Here is a 15,360-nt window from a genome sequence, read left to right as displayed (position 1 = left end):
ATGGCTGAAAATTGAGGCAAAAGGACTACCTTGTGTCCCCTTCCTGCTAGGCCATGCTAAGATTATAGAATTAAGAGGGTAAATATAGCCCTCTAGTGGTTCTGTTATATACTTACACTGTTAACTTTGGTGCATCTATCATTTTTCTTAAATTGCCGATTTTTAGGAATTTCACTATTGAGTAGAATCAGATTTTTATAATATATGGCATAAAAAATTACAAAGAAAAAAGATGGTAGGGATATCTTATTCTAACAATAAATGTTCATATTAGATTATCATCCATTTATGTAATACACTTTTGGAGTTAAGATAATCCAGAATATTAGAATTGCTCTGTAGTTTATGAGGTGAATTGTTCACTCTAGATACTTTGCTGGTGTATGCTATGATTATTAACCAGATAACAACTGACGCATATCAAAATGTAGTGTAAATGAACTTAGGTGGATTATGAAGTAGATCATGTTATATCTGTGCTTTGAAATATATAGTTATTAATAACTTAGATTTAGGTTTCTTGACCTGGAATTTATGGTATAGCTTTAGGGGAAAACAAATTGCAGAATTATTTTGTATATATATAACCCCATTTTTTGAAAAGAATGGGGGGGAAAATGGAGGAAACATTAAATAGTTCTATAAATAAATGTTTCTATAAGCAAAGAAAAAGAATATACAGGAAGCTATTTATCATTAGGAGAGTGAAGTTTGTAAGGTTGGAGGGGATTGCTTCTTTATCTCTAATGATTTAAATTGTTATGAAAAAACAAAAGGAACTGGAGTGGAAAACTTGGAAGGATCAACAGGAAACAGCCACCTTAACCTGTATAGTTTTAGAGGACTAATGCTGACTCTTAATTTCCAGCAGAAATCAGTTAGTTCAGGTCCTGATCTGATTTTCTGAGTTTGTTTATTGTTTGAATGGGACGTGTGCACTTGATAATCTCCTTGGATACAAACTGATGCCCAAATTGGTTAAAATGTGTGTTGTTTGGTATTTCTCTTTATTTTGCTAGTAAGCTTTTCCCTTCTTCTGGGGATTAAAATCCTTTCTTCTGTAGCCCAATTACAGTTGTTAAAGGAGAGCCTCTATGAAAAGGCCCTTCTTTGAGGTCTTTAAGTGGAGATGGAAATGATTGGTTTGGAAATTTTTCTCTCACTGGCTTTTGAAACATTTCGTAGATATTGAAAGCTCATTATGAAGGATGTCTCAATATCTTCACTCCAAAATGCTAAGGAATAATTTAGGCAACAGTTCAGACTGTAAAAATGAAAATGGCTCTGTCTTTTCACAGACTGAACACAACATTGTTGCAGCTTACTTGATTACTGCAGGTATGGATGTTTACTCCATTAACAGTTATTTTGCTTTTGAATGAGTGAAGGCAAGCTGTGGTTTTTAGCATAAGGTAGTAGAAGAAGCATGGGTTCAGAGATAATGTTTCAAGTTCTGTTCTGTTGGCCAACCTTGACAAGTCACTTATCCTTTCTCAGTTGTTGTGCGCATGTGATAAATAAGGATGTAAAGATCAAATAAGAGAATATAGGTCAAAGGATAAATGGAAACATTGTTAATGGTGGTTAGTCTAACAAGTTATTTTGAATTTTGATAGGCAGTGAGATGGGGCTGAGAAAAGTTTTCTAGAAAACAAATAATCATCTGTATGTGTGGTTATTATATTGTCAAATGAATTTTTATTGAGGGAGAATGTGCACTGTGGCAAAAATGTATTTTTATGGCATTTACTGTTCTCATACATACTTTCTGTAGTTTTGTCATCAGTGGTAGAATCTAGTTCAGACTGAAAGATCCTGGAAAGAAAATTAGTTGTAAAAAGAGAGAGCAGATTGTATTATCATTGAGGACAGAGTTTGATGATTGAGCTTGTTTTTTAATGCTGTCTTGGAAAACTGAAGTTTGGTTTTCATTTTTTAGTCTCTTTGCAGCAGTGAGCAAGTTCCTTTATCCTTTTGTTCTTCCATTTTCATATCTATAAAACGGGGATAAGAATAAGCTACCAGTTGGGATTGTTGTGAAAAGTAAAAAAAAAAAAAATGCACAAATATACCTAAATGATATACAGTGTATGTTGGACAAATACTAATGAATTTTAGAAGTAACTCTTATTATTTTTTGGATTGACTTATGAAAAATTGTAAGTATATTCAAAAGTAGAGTAAAAGCATAGCAAATCCTACTATACCCAGTTTATTCTTTATAATTGCTTAATTTCCCCATTACTCACAACTAGAGTATCACTTCTCTGCTAGAAACTATGGTTCCTCAGTTAATTTTCATAAATTTTAGTGATATGCTAATAACTTTTTCATTTGAATACCTCTGTATGATAAGCCCTGGGTGAGTTCTGTTTTCTTTTTTTGTGTGTGTTGCAACAAAAGGAGAAAACAATATGCTACTTAATGAGATAATCTCCTTATCACAGCTACACAGGAACACTTTGTATACAAACTTTTGGTTTGGTTAGTTTTTGGTAGATGACCAAGAAAAGCTATCTTTTTTGATCTGGTTACAAAGGAAGCATGCAAAGAAGATTTCCTGTTAAGAAAATGTTCTCTCGTGTTCTTATTCCTGTAACAACAATAACAGTAATAGCAGTCTTACTATGACAATGATGACTCTGCTACTACTGTTGCCACGACTACAACCACCATCACCACCACTACTGCTAATGTTATCGTTTGAATTCTTGGTATATACCAAGCACTGCTATAAGCACTTACCTGTTTGGAATAATTCATCCTTAAACTAATTCAGTAAGTAAATTTGTTTTATTTTCTCCATTTATACTGATAGAGTTTAAGCAACTTTACCAACACACACACATCTACTGAGTAGCTACACCAGTATTGAACTCAGGTTCTTTGGCTCTAGAACCCTCATGTATAATCACAAGGATCAGTTTTAATGTGTATGTGTTGTATTTTTAGCAGGTGAACTGAAGGGAGCATGTCTTGCCTCATTATGCTTTTGTTTAAATGTTTATTGTTCTTTGGGCTCCCAAAACCCCACCTTTAACAAAACTCACTTAAACCAAGACTATGAGGAAAAAAGTTTAGTCAAAGCATTTATTTCATTTGCTACTGTTACAAAAAGCCTATTTTTCATTTTAAATTTCATTTTTAATTTAATAGTTCTCTTGGATTTTAGCTCTTACAAACTTTTACCAACTTAAGCTCTCCCTTTTTCCAGTTTATTCTGGTGGTAAGAAGGCATGGTGAATTAAGGATCTGAAATAGATTCATTATGGGTGCATTATAGGCTAAAGGATAAGAGATATTAGGCTGAAACAATGACTGCATACCAGCTAATGAAGAACCTTAGCTGTGAAGGCAGTAGGGGGCCACTAAATGACATGATCCAATTTGCGTTTTAGATATATGCTGTAATGGTAGCTAACAAACCAGGTAGGAGGCACCCTGGGTAGGAGGTATGGTAAAGGTTAAGAAGGCTTCTGAGGAGGAAGTAGTGGCAATGGAGATAGAAAGAGCTAGAATTTAGAATCCATGGTGGTTGGATGTGGAGACTTGGGGGAGAAGATGAGGGAGCATCAAAGATGACAAGTAGGTTTCTTTTTTTGGGCCATTGGATAAATGGTGAAGCTATTCACACCTGGAGAAGAACATGTTTGGGGCAGGAATGAAAATCTCTGGGTTCAGTTTGAGAGAAGTCCCATAAAAAGCTGGACACATGGGTTTGAATTTTATGAGATTGATCTGGAAAGTATCAGCATATAGCCTTGACTCTGAACTCACTGAGTGTATGTTGAATGTGAAAAGAAAGAGGTCTAGGACAGAAACTTGGACAATGTGTATGTTTATTAAGGTAGAGATGAAGAAAGAAAGACCAGGAAGTAGATTGAGAAGGATCTCCCGAAGAGATTGGAGAAGAGCCACAGAAGTCGAAGGGAAATTAAGTGAAAGTGTGTTCATTGCTCAGTCATGTACGACTGTTTGCAACCCCGTGGACTGTAGCCCACCAGGGTGCTCTGTCAATGGAGTTCTCCAGGCAAGAATACTGGCATGGGTTGCCATGCCCTTCTCCAGGGGATCTTCCCAACCCAGGGATCAAACCCATGTCTCCTGTATTGCAGGCAGATTCTTTACCTCTGAGCCACCAGGGAAGTTCCTAAATTAAGTGAACTTAGACCTAACTACTAAATAATCTGTTGTCTACTCATTAGAAAACATGGGTTTCCATGGTTGCTCAGTCAGTAAAGAGTCTGCCTTTTTTGCAGGAGATATGGGTTTGATTCCTGGTCAGGAAGATTCCCCTGGGGAAGGGAATGGCTACCCACTCCAGTATTCCTGCCTGGAGAATCCCATGGAGAGAGCAGCCTGGTGGGCTATAGTCCAAAGAGTCAGACACAATTGACTAACACTTTCACAGCTAGAAAATTGAGCACAGTGCTTGAGACAGCTGCAGAGAAAATAAAAGGACTAAACTGTTTCCCTCATTCCCCACATTATATCTAAAACTACCCCATAAGTACAATTACTTTATTCTAGTTTGGTAGGCAACAAATTTACTACATTGTGTTTTTATCTGACTTTTGAAAAAAATCAACAAATCTGTAACTAACCAGAAAGATTCTTCAGTTCACTAAACTTTTTGGAGCTACAATACTGGATGCAAAAATAATGAGCCAAAGAATCATCAAATTTTATATCATTGTGTCTTAATTATGCTTGCAGGAATAATAGATATTAAGCAATATGAGTTTTAGTCATCTATTAAATAAATCTGCTATATGTCACATACTCAACATAGAAGCCATTAGAAGCCTATAATTTACACAGGAAGATTAGGAATATAAGAGTTAAATAATATAGCATCACGTAAGATGAAGTATAATATAGACAAGTACTTTGAAAATTTATTAGTGATGAGAGGATACTATGAGGAAGACAAGCCTTGGAGGGCAGAATCAGGCTTGAACAGAATTTTGAAGCGTGGGTAGCATTTGGATAGGTAAAGGAGTAGGGTGTTCCAAGTGAGAGACATGAGAGTTGAAATTTACCACACGCCTGGTGTGTCTGATATATACTAGATGGAGGGCTTCTTTGACAAGTGTGAACATTTGCTTAGAGAAGGTAAAAACAGTTTGAAGCAGAGACTGGGGTATCAGGTTGGGACATGTGAACTTTTATCCCACAGATGTTGGGGAGTAAATTGAGAAGAGTCTGGGTTAATTCTATGTTGTAGCAAGCTTATTCTGCCAGCAGCGTGCAGGAGGAAAAGAACAGGAACCTGGAAGATTAGTATAACAGAATGTTGAAAGGAAGTTTTGATATAATAGAAGTTCTTCCTTAGCTGATACCTTTGTGTGTTGGTACTTGGAAACCTTCCTTCTCTCTGGCAATAGCTGGGTCTGCTCACAGAGTTCTCTTCATGATGGTGAACACCCTCTATTCCTTTTGTCCTTTACCCCTCCTTTAGCCCCGAGGAGTCTGGTAATGGCTCTACCCTCTCTCAGTTGTTAGGACTTAGTGTGGCTTACATCTGGCTGATGGGAAACTTATATTTCAGATGGGGTGTTAAGCAGGCTAACATTCACATCCAGTCTACTCAACAGTATTTCTCATTGTAAATTAATACATTGGCATTCAGATTAAGAATTTCAGTCATCAGTCTACCTGAATCCAGCCAATTCTGGGGCACTGACAACATTGAGTCTCTGGACCTGCAGGGCTAAGAGTCAGATACCAGACTGTGGAAACTTCACTAGGGTGATATGGCCTGTGAGGTTTCTGAGTGGATCTGAGAGCCAACTTGACTTCCTGTCTACCTAGCCAAACCTTGTTGTGTGCATTCTTATTTAGGGATGTATGTGTATGTGTGTGTGTAATCAGATTTGAACATGTTAAATTTTAAGTAATATTGAAACAGTCATATGATCTTACATACTGTAGATGCTTAATAAATGTCTAATGGCAATGAGTTGTATGAAAAGGGATGAGGGACTGGAGCGTATTTCAGGAATAGAAAGTGACAGAAGTGCTGTTAGGATAGAATGATAGCTGAGGCCTGAGAAACAACAGAGAAAGAAGAGCCTCCATCTTCAGGAAGGAGGAAAGGAAATAAAGCTGCCAAAGGAGACTATATGGTCATACACACACACACACACACACACACACACAACTATATGTATCCTAAAAATCAGCATTGGTATCAATGGGAGTCACTTCAAGGACAAAGTGATCAATAGTGATGTTGTTAAATGCCAGCCTTTGGTGCTGGTTTATACAAGTGGCAGATTCTTTGTGTTTTGATTTTTATATTTCTGTTTTCACAAGAGGGCTGTGACAATATTGCAACTAGTTTGAAGAATAGCTGGAGCTCTTCCAGTGAATGAACCAAAACCAATTTGTGAATTTGCTTTGTTTCTGAAGGAATTTAAATATTAATTTTTATTTTAGTTTTGCACATTCAAATTAAGTGAAGTGTGTGATTTTTTTATGTTCTCAGGTGTGATAAGTATCCTCAGCAACATAATTGTTCTAGGCATCTTCATTAAGTTCAAGGAGCTTCGGACACCCACAAATGCAATTATCATCAACCTGGCTGTTACTGATATAGGGGTCAGTAGCATTGGCTACCCCATGTCTGCTGCTTCAGATCTGCATGGAAGCTGGAAATTTGGATATGCAGGATGTCAGGTATCAGAGATCCTTAGAATCAAAGCAAAATGAACTAGATTAAGAACTTGTAAGTTTAAGTCTCTTTACAAAATCAAATAGTTTTACGTAGCATAATAGATATGGTGCTCTCATTGAAAATAGCTTCAGGAGTGACTGGGAAATATATTCTTTAATAAGAGAAATGAAAGCAGTAGCCATCATTATATTTTCAAAATTTCCCCAACCTAAAGGAAAAAATTAAACTAGCAAAAAATTAAAATCAGTTAGAGAAGAAAAGTGAACATTTGCATATTCAAATAAAAACTTGTATATTGCAAATTCAAAAAGAAATACTCTGCTTTCATTTGAAACAATAAAATATTTAATGACCATATCATAATGTCTAAATAATATAGTTAAACTACATGTTGTTGATTTTTTTCTGTGGTAAGTTCTTTGTGAGAATTGCTCTTAAATATATCTACTATAATTTTTACTGTGGTAAGTTCTTTGTGAGAATTGCTGGTAAATATATCTACTATAATTTTTACTGACAAGAAAATAAATTAATATAGTTTGCAGAAATGACTTTTGCCCCAATTTTTTTAGAACTGTTTGCTGTTTTAAGCTATATAGCTGTAGAGAATAAAATGAAAACGGTAGAGAATAGTGAATACCCATTTATGCATCAACAGGTTTTATCAAATCTTGATGTTTCGCAATATGACCTTCAGGTTGTTTGGGGCTTCTTGCTTTTTGTTTTTGGTTGTGCTTCAGGGCTTGTGGGATCTTAGTTCCCCAACCAGGGATGGAACCCAGGGCCCTGGCAATGAAAGTGCAGAGTCCTAACCACTGGACTGCCAGGGAATTCTCTGTTCCCAGTTGTTTTAAATCACAAATGTTCTCATACATGTCTCTTTCTGCAGTATATGAGAGTTTCTTTAGATACATTACTAGAGGAGGAATGGTTTGGTTGTAGATAACACAACGTCAGCTTTATCAAGTGTGGCCAAATTAGTCTTCAAAATGATTGTGCCAATTATGAGAACTTCTGTTGCTCCACATTTTCGCCAGTGCTTGGGATTGTCAGACTTTTAAATTTGTAGTGTTATAATGGATGTAAAATCATATCTTATGATTTGCATTTCTTTCAATATTTAATGTGATTGTATATCTTATGTCATAGGCACTCTGGTTTCCTCTTGTGTGAATAGCCCATTTTTCTGTTTGTCTTTTCCCCTTAGTGAATTGTCTGTTTTCTGAATACCAGTCTTTTGTTGGTTATATGCACTGCACTTGATTTATGGTTTGGTTTTGCCTTCTTTAGAGTATGTATAGAAGTTTTACTTTAAATCTTAGCTTTTTAAAAAAGCTTATTTTAATTAATGAAGTCCCAGAATGTTTTCTATAAGTACCTTTATTAAGCCATTTACAATTTGACAATAGATGATGTATTTTAACATTAGTAAAATAGAAAATGGTGCTTCCCTGGTGGCTGAGTGGTAAAGAATCTGCCTACAGTGAAGGAAATGCAGGTGCGATCCCTGGGTTGTGAAGATTCCCTGGAGGAGGAAATAGAACCCACTCTAGTACTCTTGCCTGTAAAATCCCATGGACAGAGCAGTCAGCATGCAAAGAGTTGAACATGACTGAGCGACGGAACACACACACAAAATAGAAAACACTCAATGTATTTATTTACTATTTAATGTATTTAAAATATATTTTAGCAGTGGGATAAAAGTATAAATGTCTCTTGGGAGGGTGTGTAGAATGGTGGAATCGTTCCAATTTTGATTTTCAGATTTATGCTGGGTTGAATATTTTTTTTGGAATGGCAAGTATTGGATTGCTCACGGTCGTGGCTGTGGATCGATACCTGACCATCTGCCATCCTGATGCAGGTACAGCACTTTCTCAGCTTTTGCAATGAACCCATTTGCCTAAGTTCTGCTTGTCACACCTTCACTTCAAAATGTATTAATAAATGTAGTGACTTGTGACATGGTCAGCCTTCTTTCTCTGATAATTCTTGATTGGAAGTTTCAGTGGTTTTCTATTACACCTAGAATAAAATTCACATTTCATAACACGGCCCCCAAGACCTGCGTGTTCTGACTCCTGACTACCTTGCAGCATAGCCTGGGATCTTGTCACTTTGGGGTACTGGCGAAACCCTTTCCCAATTTGGGGCCTTTGTAAATGCTATTTCCCTAGTGCTTCTCCCTGCCTATCCTCTGATTCATCATTTTGTCATTCAAGTTTCAGCTTAAATGTTATTTTTTTCCAGAATATGAATTCATAGGTTTTGTGTGAACTAAAGTGCTCTTGGTGATAATTTTGAATAATCAGTTAAAACAAGATGAAGATATGAATCACATCATTGGGAAATGATTTAATATTCCATGTATTTGTTAATAGGAAGAAGAATGACCGCCAACACTTACATCAGCATGATTCTGGGGGCCTGGACCAATGGCCTGTTTTGGGCTTTGATGCCTATCATTGGGTGGGCTAGTTATGCCCCAGATCCTACTGGGGCCACCTGTACCATAAACTGGCGGAAAAATGATGTGTAAGAAACATGTATGCAGTTTATAATTAAACGCTTCTAATGCAGACAGACACATTTTCACCATTTCAAATTTAACCTCAGATCTAATGTTTCTCATATAGAGTGTGGCAAAGGGTTTCCTTGGTTTAGATGATGTGATTCCGACTAGAGATGAATTGAGAAACGTGAATTATGTTAATTTGCAAGGACAGGGCATCCCTTTGTCTCCCTGCTCTGCTCCCTCCTTTCTGTCCTTTGGCAGCAAAGGGGATACAGAGCCTCCTTTAGCGGCACCTTAGAGGTAGGACCTGAGGGGAAAAGGACTGGAGAAAGTTCTGGAGAAAGCCCAGGCTTTCTTTTCTGGTGCTAAAGCATCTTCTGAGAATTACACAGCAAAAGTGCAGTCGCTGCAAAGATCGCTTACTCATCAGTGATGCTCTTCTATGTTTACTAAGGAGAAGAAGGTAATTTAGTTCATTAAAGGAAGTGAAAGGTTACTCAGAAAAGTAAACAGAAAATTTCTCTCAAACTAAATCTAAGTCTAAACATTTTTCTGTACAGGGTCAAAAAATAAATATTTTAGATTTTACAGGCAAGGTTGTCTCCATTGCAACTATTCAACTCTGCCTGTGGAAGCAGCCATAGACAGTAAGGAAATGACTGTGGTTCCAATAAAATTTTATTTACAAAAACAGGCGACAGGCTGGATTTGCCCACAGGTCATAGTTTGCCAACCCCTAGTCTGAATGAACTAAAAGTCGAATGTACCTCCTAAGCTGTTTACTAATACTAGACAATGCCAGTATTACTTCTGCTAATTATTCTGTTTCCCTTCCCCTATTTAGTACGTTAGATGAATAGTGATTTAATGTCATGATTTAATTATTTCCTTTTCTTACTTTCAGGTCTTTTGTTTCTTACACGATGATGGTAGTTGCGATAAATTTTATCGTGCCCTTAACAGTGATGTTTTACTGTTATTACCATGTCACTCAATCCATTAAACATCATGGTACTAATAACTGCACTGAGTACCTCAACAGAGATTGGTCAGATCAGGTAGATGTAACAAAGGTAAGGCATTAAAATCCTTTAATCAAGCTTCTACACGGACATGGTTCCTTGGCCCTGTAGTCATCTCTCCCCAACTCCCAGTTCTTATTTTCTGGCTCTTTTTTCTAGTGTTGGCCTCCATATTTCTAAACAATGTGCTTATCTCCTGTTTCAGGTATTTTTGTTTGCTGCTACTTCTTGATTTCCTACTGTGAACAAAGACTTTCTCTTATACCATCATCTTTTCCTTCTCCCCACCAACACCTCTCATCTTGTCAATAAAATGTTAATATTTGGCTAGATGAAAAGTCAATTTTACATTATTGTGACTATCTAAATTTCATTTATTGCAGATCTCTGTAGGGCTGTATGACTTATATTTCTTTTTTTTATACAACTATTCCCCCTTTGGAGTTAACAGTTCATTCCTTTTCTTTTTCTTTCTTGTCTTCTGTCCATCTCTCTCCCCTTCTCTTCTTCTCTCCCTCTCTCCTCCCTTTCCACCCCCTATCTCTCTGTAGCTTTGTTTCCTGACTGTTCTGTGTGACAATGAAGTGATTTTGGAAAGTGGAAGCTTTAGTCACTCAGTTGTGTCCAACTCTTTGTGACCCCATGGACTGTAGCCCACCAGGCTCCTCCAGGCAGGAATACTGGAGTCAGTAACTGTTTCCTTCTCCAGGGTGATCTTCCCAACTCAGGGATCGAACCCAGGTCTCCTGCATTGCATGCAGATTCTTTACTGTATGAGCCACCAGGGGAGCCTGGCAGTCCTATGTACCTGTTCCTAATTCATCTCTAAATAGACGCTTCAGTTTCCTCTTAGTATTTTCATATGCATCAGAGACTAAATTGACTTCATCCTTTTCTTAGTTATCCTCTTGACACCCCCAGATCTCCTGCTCCAGATTACACTGGCTCTTCTTTAAGATGACTACCTAGAAAGTCAGTATCCCCACATCTCCTTTATCACAAGCTGAGAATGCTTTGGCCTGTCTCCTGGATCAGATCACCTGTTTTCTGGATTGCATGTCTTCCTTTTTTTTTTTTTTTTTTTGGTTGATTTTCTCACAGTTGGTGGAACACATCCCCTAACAGAGTCCTGAGAACATTATAGGGAAGTCAAATTTTTAAGATTTGGCATGCCTGAAAATGTCTTAATGCTCCTATTATATTTGATTGATTGTTCACTTGGCATAGAATTCAAAGTAGAAAACTAATTTTCAGAGATTTTTGAAAGCATTACTATATAGTCTCTCAGTTTTAGGTGTTGCTGCTGAGAAGACTGACAGTTTCCTGGTGGTCTGTGTTCTCTCTGGAAGCTTGTCACTTTCTCTGTGTCTCCAGTTTTCCCTCTGAAATGTGATGCTGATGTGCCTTGGTATAGCTCTTTATTCACCCACGTACCTGGTACGGGGCGAGTGCTTTCAATGTCGAGACTCAGATCTCCCCTTCTGGGAGCTTCCTTGTATCATTTCTCTCGTGAATTTCACTGCCCTTTTTGTTTTCTCTATTCTCTTTTTATTTGGATATTTAATCTCCTGGATTTATCTTTTAATTTTCTTAAATATTCTCTCCTACACTGTCTCTCTTTGGGGTTTTGTTTGTTTGTCTTGGTTTCTACTTTCTGAGAGATTTCTTCAACCATGTCCAGGACTGAGATTGGCTGAGGAGATGCTCAAGCCTGGGTTGTAAAATTTAAACAAGCACTGAAAAGCTCAGTAACCCAAAAAAGATAAATCCAGCTGTATTCTCCGCAGCTCACCAGCAGAAAAAGGGCATTCTTTACATTCATGAACCAGTTCATCCATTTCACAAGCTCCAGTTATCATAGCTGGCTTTAGGTGCATTAACAGAGTACAATGAGGGGAAAATTTCAGTGTTTCCTCTATGTCTTCAACATCATAAACTTATTCAAGTTCCAATCCAGATAATTTTTCATGCAGTTTTAGATATACTAGCTATTTTGATATTTTAGTTATTGGGCTTGGTGAATACTGATTTCTTTTACAGATGTCTGTGATAATGATACTCATGTTTCTGGTGGCGTGGTCCCCTTATTCCATCGTGTGCTTATGGGCATCTTTTGGTGACCCAAAGAAGATTCCTCCCTCAATGGCCATCATAGCTCCTCTGTTTGCAAAATCTTCTACATTCTACAATCCTTGTATTTATGTGATTGCTAATAAAAAGTAAGTCATGTCTAAAATGCTTCTCAACTAAAAAAAAAAAAGTGTATACAGAAAGAATATTAGAAAGGCAATGGATAATGTTCTAAATTTTGGGGGAGGTAAATGACATAAACTCGCTTCAGGTGAAATTAAGAGTTATTTGGTTCATGCAACTGCACTGCAGAAGTATTCAGGACCTGAAATGTCTAGGACTCCAGTTCTGTGACAGACTCTTCCCTCATGGAGGCGAAATGATCATGGGTAATTTCAAGACCAAGTTCCACCAGCTAAGCATCCCCAAATGCAAGTTTCATCTTTGATGGCCCTCTGGCAGCAATGACCCTGGAAGGTTTTGCAAAGAAAAGAGTGATTCTGTTACTGGAAAGTGGACAAAGCAAGGCCAGTTGGGTTCCGTATGTGGGTAGCATAACTGTATATTTACTAGAAGGAAGACATATCATTCAGATGCAAGAGAAAAATTCATTGTTAACATAACAGGCTTCAGGACTGTGTAGTCACTGAGGATAATGGAGACTCTTCCTTTTCCCCTTTTGTTGAGCCTCTGAGCAAGGATTTCTTTCCTGCCTCCTCAGTGCAGCTTTTGTCGTTTAGTCGCTAAGTCGTGTCTGACCCTTTTGCGACTCCATGGGCTGTCCATGGGATTTCCAGGCAAGAATACTGGAATGGGTTGCCATTTCCTTCTCCAGGGGATCTTCCTGACCCAGGGATTGAACCTGAGGCTCCTGCTGAGTCTCCTGCATTGCAGGCTGTTTCTTTACCCTTGAGCCTCTGGGTAGGGCAGCTTAGACTGCTTCATTTCCTGTTACTGCTTAAAGATGGATTGAACCAATCTACTGTGCTTAAATATTTGACCAGAAAATCTCAGTAGATGTGAAGTACTGATAATTTGATCCTGGATTGCCAGTGCTGCTTCTATTAAGCTTATATATTTATGCACATGTTTGGGAAAGCAACTTTAGCAATAGGTATATGAAGAAACATAAAAACTTAAGATCAAATAGACCACATAAGAAGAATAAAGAACACATCTTAAATTTAGAGTCTATTAGTAGTTATTTTGGAAAGGTCAGGCATTAAACTTGCCTTTGCTCATTAGAATAAATGTCTGAAATACCCATCCTTAGTTCAAGTAAATGACTCCTTGCAACTGACATTGTCATCTTAGACATAGTTATTGCAGTGTTTACAATCAGTGGTGCAAAATTGATCTTTATTTGTACTGTATACTTTATAATACATTTATAAAGGGTCTCAATAGGATATGTTAAAATTGGAAGCAGAAATTTATTTGGAGATGCTAATTGGCAGTAGTGGCATCTTAGTCATATTTGAAAGTTCTTTAAGCATTCCAAGTCATCATGGGATAATGCCAGATTTTCCCTTTTTATTATAGGTTTCGAAGGGCGATGCTTGCCATGTTCAAATGTCAAACTACCCAAGCAATGCCTGTGACGAGTGTTTTACCAATGGATGTACCTCAAAACCCACTGACTTCTGGAAAAGTCTGAAATAAGAGGAACTCACACATTTACCAAAACATTTTCTTTACTTTTTTTTTGTAGTGGTTTAATTTCATTTTAAATGTGAGCTCATTTCAATCAAATAGAGACATAGAATATTGTCCTAATAGACGATAAATTTCTCCAGTGTAGTTTATAGTTCTGTTTGTGCACTGGCTACCGTTGGGAATGTTTCACTATTTCCTTATATGTAAACATACTACTCATCTAGTTTGATGAAGAGGCACATGAGATTAAGGCCTCTTCTCTTTCTCCCTATCATGGTATATATTACAGTGTATCAATGACCTGGTGTTTTGCCTAGTTCCTCCACTAGATCAGAAGCAACTGTTATTTTAATGTTCAGTTCAGTTCAGTTCCGTCACTCAGTCATCTCTGACTCTTTGCGACCCCATGAACTGCAGCACACCAGGCCTCCCTGTAATTTTAATGTTAGAATAAATTAATAGTAATAATAGTTATTATCATTGAAAAAGCAAGAGAGTTCCAGAAAAACATCTATTTCTGCTTTATTGACTATGCCAAAGCCTTTGACTGTGTGGATCACAATAAACTGTGGAAAATTCTGAAAGAGATGGGAATACCAGGCCACCTGACCTGCCTCTTGAGAAACCTGTATGTAGATCAGGAAGCAACAGTTAGAATTGGACATGGAACAACAGACTGGTTCCAAATAGGAAAAGGGGTACGTCAAGGCTATATATTGTCACCCTGCTTATTTAACTTATATGCAGAGTACATCATGAGAAAGGCTGGTCTGGAAGAAGTACAAGCTGGAATCAAGATTGCCAGGAGAAATATCAATAACCTCAGATATGCAGATGGCACCACCCTTATGGCAGAAAGTGAAGAAGAACTAAAGACCCTCTTGATCAAAGTGAAAGAGGAGAGTGAAAAAGTTGGCTTAACTTCAGAAAACGAAGATCATGGCATCTGATCCCATCACTTCATGGCAAATAGGTGGGGAAACTGTAGCTGACTTCATTTTTTTGGGCTCCAAAATCACTGCAGATGGTGATTGAAACCATGAAATTAAAAGATGCTTACTCCTTGGAAGGAAAGTTATGACCAACCTAGACAGAATATTAAAAAGCAGAGACATTACTTTGTCAACAAAGGTCCGTCTAGTCAAGGCTATGGTTTTTCCTGTGGTCATGTATGGATGTGAGAGTTGGACTATCAAGAAAGTTGAGCACCAAATAATTGATGCTTTTGAACTGTGGTGTTAGAGAAGACTCTTTGAGAGTCCCTTGGACTGCAAGGAGATCCAACCAGTCCATCCTAAAGGAGACCAGTCCTGGGTGTTCATTGGAAGGACTGATGTTGAAGCTGGAACTCCAATACTTTGGCCACCTGATACAAAGAGCTGACTCATTGGAAAAGACCCTGATGCTGGGAGGGA

The 15,360-nt window shown here is 37.6% G+C and overlaps 1 protein-coding gene across 1 annotated transcript; it reads left to right on the top strand.

Moving 5' to 3' along the window:
- The first annotated feature begins 1,232 nt into the window (after positions 1-1,232).
- Positions 1,233-13,946, top strand: RRH (retinal pigment epithelium-derived rhodopsin homolog). The gene is made up of 7 exons (NM_001192224.1): positions 1,233-1,338; positions 6,491-6,681; positions 8,447-8,546; positions 9,064-9,217; positions 10,102-10,270; positions 12,260-12,438; positions 13,832-13,946. Exons 1-7 carry the CDS (start codon positions 1,233-1,235, stop codon positions 13,944-13,946), a joined length of 1,014 nt encoding a protein of 337 aa, NP_001179153.1.
- The last annotated feature ends 1,414 nt before the right edge of the window (positions 13,947-15,360 follow it).

The sequence above is a fragment of the Bos taurus genome, chromosome 6, assembly GCF_002263795.3.
Source record: "Bos taurus isolate L1 Dominette 01449 registration number 42190680 breed Hereford chromosome 6, ARS-UCD2.0, whole genome shotgun sequence".
Taxonomy (NCBI): Eukaryota; Metazoa; Chordata; class Mammalia; order Artiodactyla; family Bovidae; genus Bos; species Bos taurus.
The sequence above is the reverse complement of the archived record's forward strand: the minus strand, read 5'-3'. Positions and strand labels throughout refer to the sequence as shown.